Source organism: Lycium ferocissimum, unplaced genomic scaffold (genome assembly GCF_029784015.1).
Source record: "Lycium ferocissimum isolate CSIRO_LF1 unplaced genomic scaffold, AGI_CSIRO_Lferr_CH_V1 ctg509, whole genome shotgun sequence".
NCBI lineage: Eukaryota > Viridiplantae > Streptophyta > Magnoliopsida > Solanales > Solanaceae > Lycium > Lycium ferocissimum.
This window is the reverse complement of record NW_026725861.1, coordinates 115,504-120,837: the sequence shown is the minus strand read 5'-3', so window position 1 is coordinate 120,837 and position 5,334 is coordinate 115,504. Positions and strand designations below refer to the sequence as shown.

The 5,334-nt window shown below is 36.5% G+C and overlaps 1 protein-coding gene across 1 annotated transcript; it reads right to left on the bottom strand.

Annotated features, from left to right (window-relative positions):
- Positions 1-3,402: 3,402 nt before the first annotated feature.
- LOC132044642 (uncharacterized) lies at positions 3,403-3,981 on the bottom strand. Its single transcript, XM_059435144.1, has 2 exons — positions 3,785-3,981; positions 3,403-3,699 (listed from the first exon to the last, which is right to left on the bottom strand). Exons 1-2 carry the CDS (start codon positions 3,824-3,826, stop codon positions 3,403-3,405), a joined length of 339 nt encoding a protein of 112 aa, XP_059291127.1. The 5' UTR covers positions 3,827-3,981.
- Between the last annotated feature and the right edge of the window lie 1,353 nt (positions 3,982-5,334).

Sequence of the window (5,334 nt, the reverse complement as noted above, 5' to 3'; positions counted from 1 at the left end):
CTAGATACATGTATATAATTTAAACTCATTTCATAACTTGGTTGGAACATCCACTCTATGAAACTCAAAAATAGGTGGTTGTGGTGCCTGTAAGTTAAACAAGCTTCGAAATATTTAAGTGGCAGAAAAGAAACACAAAAAAGTTAAACGGTCTGTAAATTCTAAAAATTATTGTAAATATTCAAGCGGCTGGACGAATTATTGAAGATACTAAACAATGCAATTAGTTGTGTTTGAGTTTATTCATCATATTATCCAATAACATATTGGAATTATGATGGCAGTCAAAACATGTTTTTCTCAGATTGTACATGGTTCTAAATATATGGGTTGAAAAATGATAAGAATGTGCTCAAATAATGCAATTAGTCGTGTTTGAGTTTAACTGATCGTATTGTACAATAACATATGGGAGTTATGATGGCAGTCAAAACATGTTTTCTCAGATTGGAGTTATGATGGCAGTCAAAGCATGTTTTCTCAGATTGGAGTTATGATGGCAGTAAAAACATGTTTTCTCAGATTGTACATGGTTCTTAATATATGGGTTGAAAAAATGACGAGACTATGCTCCAAACCACATCTCTTTTGAATTCTTGCTTCCGTAGTAAAAAAGACAAAGTAAGGGATTTGAATTTGATAACAGATAGTCAGATACAATGTAACCCCTTTTAACATGAAAAGCAATACATAGCCGCCTAAACAGACAAAGAAGACCAAGGCTTCAAATCCGTCAAGTCTCGTATAAAAAAGGTCGGTTTTATTTTTATATTAATTATACAGAAATTTTAATTTTATTTTCCATTATATTTTGGAGTTATTCATTTCCTTACTGCTAGTAAATCGTTTTATACTTGCTTTATCTTTGGTGGAACTCTAGCACGTATTGGGTGGATTGTAGTGTCGAAACATTTCAAGAAAAAGGTTCAATTTAACCCTCTTCTTTTAACTAATTCTAATTTAAAATGATTTTATGCTATGCTTTAGGTTACAGTCACTACTAAAAAAACAGGATTTTTCGACCTAAAAAAATAGCAATTTCCTACCTCATGGGGTAAGTTTTGGGCAAAAAACGACCTCAAAACCGACCTCAAAATTACGTCGGAAAACAGTGGGTCGGAAATATCACCGACCTCATGAGGTCGGTAATGTTTTTTAAGTCGGGTATTAATTAAATAAAGTACCGACCTCATTAGGTCGGTAAATTATATTAATAATATAATGATATGAGTTTACCGACCTCTTGAGGTCGGTAATTTATATGAATATATAATATATTGTTTTAGATTTCCATCGTCGTGAGATTGGTATTTTTTAATTTTTGCGAAATTTTTGCAGAAACCCGACCTCATGAGGTCGGTAATTTGCAGTTTCTGGGAATATTATGCACAAAACCGATCTCATGAGGTTGGTAATTTGCAATTTCTGGGAATATTATGCATACAACCGACCTCATGAGGTATTCTGCAAAAAAATTGGTAGGATCCAGCTGTTATTCCAGCTGCTATTCCAGCTGCCCCCTTGTTAAGACGAAAACAATTTTATATTCAACCAAAACCAGCTCAAATAGCTGCCAAGAATTCACAAAACTACTACAAATACATAAAACATTAAGTTACTTCAACAAACACATATATTACAACCACCAATACAACAAATTCAATTCGAAACTACTTCAAAGTTGAATCAAAACGTCATTCAAACATTCCGAAGAGACATTAAGCTACTTCAACATTCGCAAACGTCAACAAAAAATTAAACTACTTCAATCTTTGCAAACATCCACAAAACATTAAACTATTAGATTTACACTAAGTTAGATCCACAAAACACTTATACAATCCACAAATCCACCACAGCATTAACATTCAACATGCCTTTGTGTGTTTGACACATGCCACTAGATTGAGTATGGGGGTTACGAGCATCATTAGGGCACGACCGAATCCCCCTCGAAGCAAGTAATACGTCTAATTGGGCCCTCATACCATCAAACTGCACGTCCCTCCGCCTCTCTCTTTCCTCTGAGGCTTGTAGCTGGTTAGATAGCTCAGTCATCTTTTGCTCCATGGCCAAAGCACTCACTCTATCGAATGACTTGGTATTGGAAGAATGTAGGCCTTCCAGGGGCGACCTTTATTGACGAAATGCACAATGTGGCATTCCATAAGTTGTGCCAAACCTAGTGGGACCACCAACACTCCTAAGCCACCTTTCCTCCGTTTGTTCTTCTGTCAGCTGTGTGTTGGGTGGCTGAGTAGGAAGAAATTCCGCCTTTGAATGTTGATATTGATTCTGAAATTAGAAGGTAAAATTAGCAACCAACTTAAATCTCGAATTCAACATAAAAAAATATCAAACATTTAGTAAACAACCAAAATAGAACATGGTTGAAATCAATACTACTAACAATTCAACTAAAACATGGTTGAAATCAATACTACTAAAAGGAAAAAAAAAATCAATACTACTAACAATTTTTTCTGAAAACAAATCAATACCACTAACAATTTTTTCTTTCCTTCAATATCAACTTGCATTCGGGGAAAGCCAACTTGCATAGTTTTTACTATATACTTAAGGCACAAGAAATAATCTACTTGCTTGGAACTTCAAGGATTTTACACTTCTTTCCCATTTTGCTACTCACCATGAAGAAGATTGTATTTCATGGCCTAATGACTTCAAGCTATCACATTCACTTGAGAGTTCTTTCAACACCTTCTCTTAAATGGCCATTGAAGTTTCATAATTTAGCCATGAAATAGTTATCACATTTTCATAAGGTATACCATGAATTTGCAATGCGTAATACATGTATCATAATTTGCTTCAGTGCATCTATTATTGAAACATCACTATAACTTGAATCTTATAAAACCAAAAATAAAGATCAACCATAACAATGAGATAAGAGCCAGATCCCCATTTCGTAAAGTTTGTTGGCTGCATCTCTGGTTCTTCATTTCAACATGTTCTAAACTTGGGTGGCACATCTTATATGCCAGCTCAAACCATTATTCAGTTTACTTCAATCCATATACAAACTAGATGAAGTAGATGAAATTACATCTTATGTCTGTTGATTGATATAGAGAAGTGACTACACTGGTGCAATCAATCAGCTATGCATTAACCAATCAGTTTTCAAGTACGTCACTCGCTACAGACAACTTAATCCAACAAACAAAATATGAAAAATAAAAGGAATCTTACGTAGGTCCGCTCAGCCCGTTCCTCACACCACTCATCTGGATCATTAGTGTTTGCCTTCTTCTTCACGTGAATAATCTTGAATGCCTCATCTTGAGGCACTGGCATCCCCCGTTTTAGTTCATGCAAAAGAATATAATTGATAAGACATAAATAAAATAAAGTAAATTCACAATCCTACAAGTACACTTAAGGTAGACTTGCCAGCTTCCTCCTCACAGCCTCTTGACTCATAGCCCCACTAGTGTGTAGGGAGCCACCACTTGTCGAACTTCTAGCTTTCTTCGCTATGTCACTCAGTTGTAAAAATCTTTCATTAGTTGCCCAGTAATGTAGTAGCATGTTATATTTTTCAGGAAGGATCAACTTAGACTTCTTGTGAGATTCACGAACCCTTCCTAACATGTCACATAGTAAGCGCTGAGCTTTCTTCTCGAAGTTTTGAGTTAGCTGCTTCTCATGTTCCGGGCGCCAAACACATTTTTCCTGTAATGAAAGGTAAATGAGTTTATTAATAAGGAATCGATCAATATAAGCGGATTGTTTAAATAAAAATAGTAAATGCATATACCTTAAACGCAAAATAGATCTGTCTCTGGCGATTTGGTGACATTTGGCCCTAAGTAGGTGAGTCTTTAAATAATTTTTCTATCTCATCTATAAGGAGTCTTGAAGCTTTGTCCGGTAACCAGCTACCAAAAATATAAAATTAAACACTTAGAGAATAAACAAAAACATAAACAAAGAAAACCTCGCAGAAGGATAACTCATACCTGTATCTCGCAGGCTCGATGATGAGTCGCCCTGATGAGTCATAAAATTCTAGTTGTGGAGCACTTACACTTCTAGGTAAGTCATTCGCGGTAGGAGTGTGAGGCGCAGAACTACTTTCTCGAAGGTCAGGACCCGTAATCTCGTACTGTTCAGTAGATGATGAAGAATGATGTGATGCAGTCGGGCTGGGAGTCGCCGTCGGAGTACCACTAGACGCAGCCCGCTGAGATTCGGGAGTATACCGATTGAAGCCCTGTAGGGTATCATAACCTGGTGTGGACATCATCGAGGGGCTCTGGGGAGGCGCCTCAGTAAAGCCCTGGCGTGGAGACATATAGGGCTGACCAAAGCTGTATGAAGGTGGAAGACTATATGCAATGCCGTTCATGAGGGGATCATAAGGCAATGGAGTGTCACGTGGTGGGAGACGTGGCGACGGGCTGCTATCTCTAATCACAAGGTTTTTTGGTGGTCTCTGGGCAACCACCGTCTCCTCAGCCTTCTTTGTTTTCTTACCCCGCTTTTCACCTGCCATCTATACAATAATATATGTAAGTATCGCAAATATAAATTAATAGAAAAGGGACAGCTTCAATTTTTTTTTAAATAATTCACCTATTTAACTAAAATCAACGAACTACATAGTACAGATGATATGCCATACTATGCAGCAAATGAAAAAATGCATTGATACTGGTTTTCTGCATCACTAAATTTGTTCGTTTAATCTTCAGTTTCTGCAGTTATTTACCTACGGTTTCTGTTGTTTTTAGCTACTTCTTTTACATTTTAAACTACAGTTTCTGGCATTTTTTACCTGTAAAATTTTTGTCCCGTTTAAGCTTCAGTTTCTGCAGTTTTTTACCTGCAGTTTTTGTTATTTTTAGCAGTGCAGTTTTGCTAAAAATACACTGCTCAGAAGCAGTTTTTTGGTCACTTAATGATCAAAAACTATTTTCTCTGATAAGGTGGCATCAGCTGGTACACTGTTGATTAGATATCTAAAAGTGTTGATAAGCCTTTAAATGTGAATGCCCTAGTGTATACTCCTAGTAAAAAGAGTATATCACTTACTAAAACTAACCAGAGGGTAGAATCTTCCTTTAATCCAGTGGTGGAGAAGGTTACTCTAAATCAAGCTTGCCAAACTATTCCTTCAACTATTTTTGCTACTGATGGCATTAGTGGTGAAAGGAAAATATGGAGTGATCAGGTAGAAGAGGATTTGGAAGAAGGTGAATTGGCAGGTGATAATGAAGTTGGGCAGAGGCAATCTTTTGACTCAATTTCCTCCTCACAAGAAGTTAACAACATGTTTGTTAGAGTTGCTGATCATATAGTCTTAGA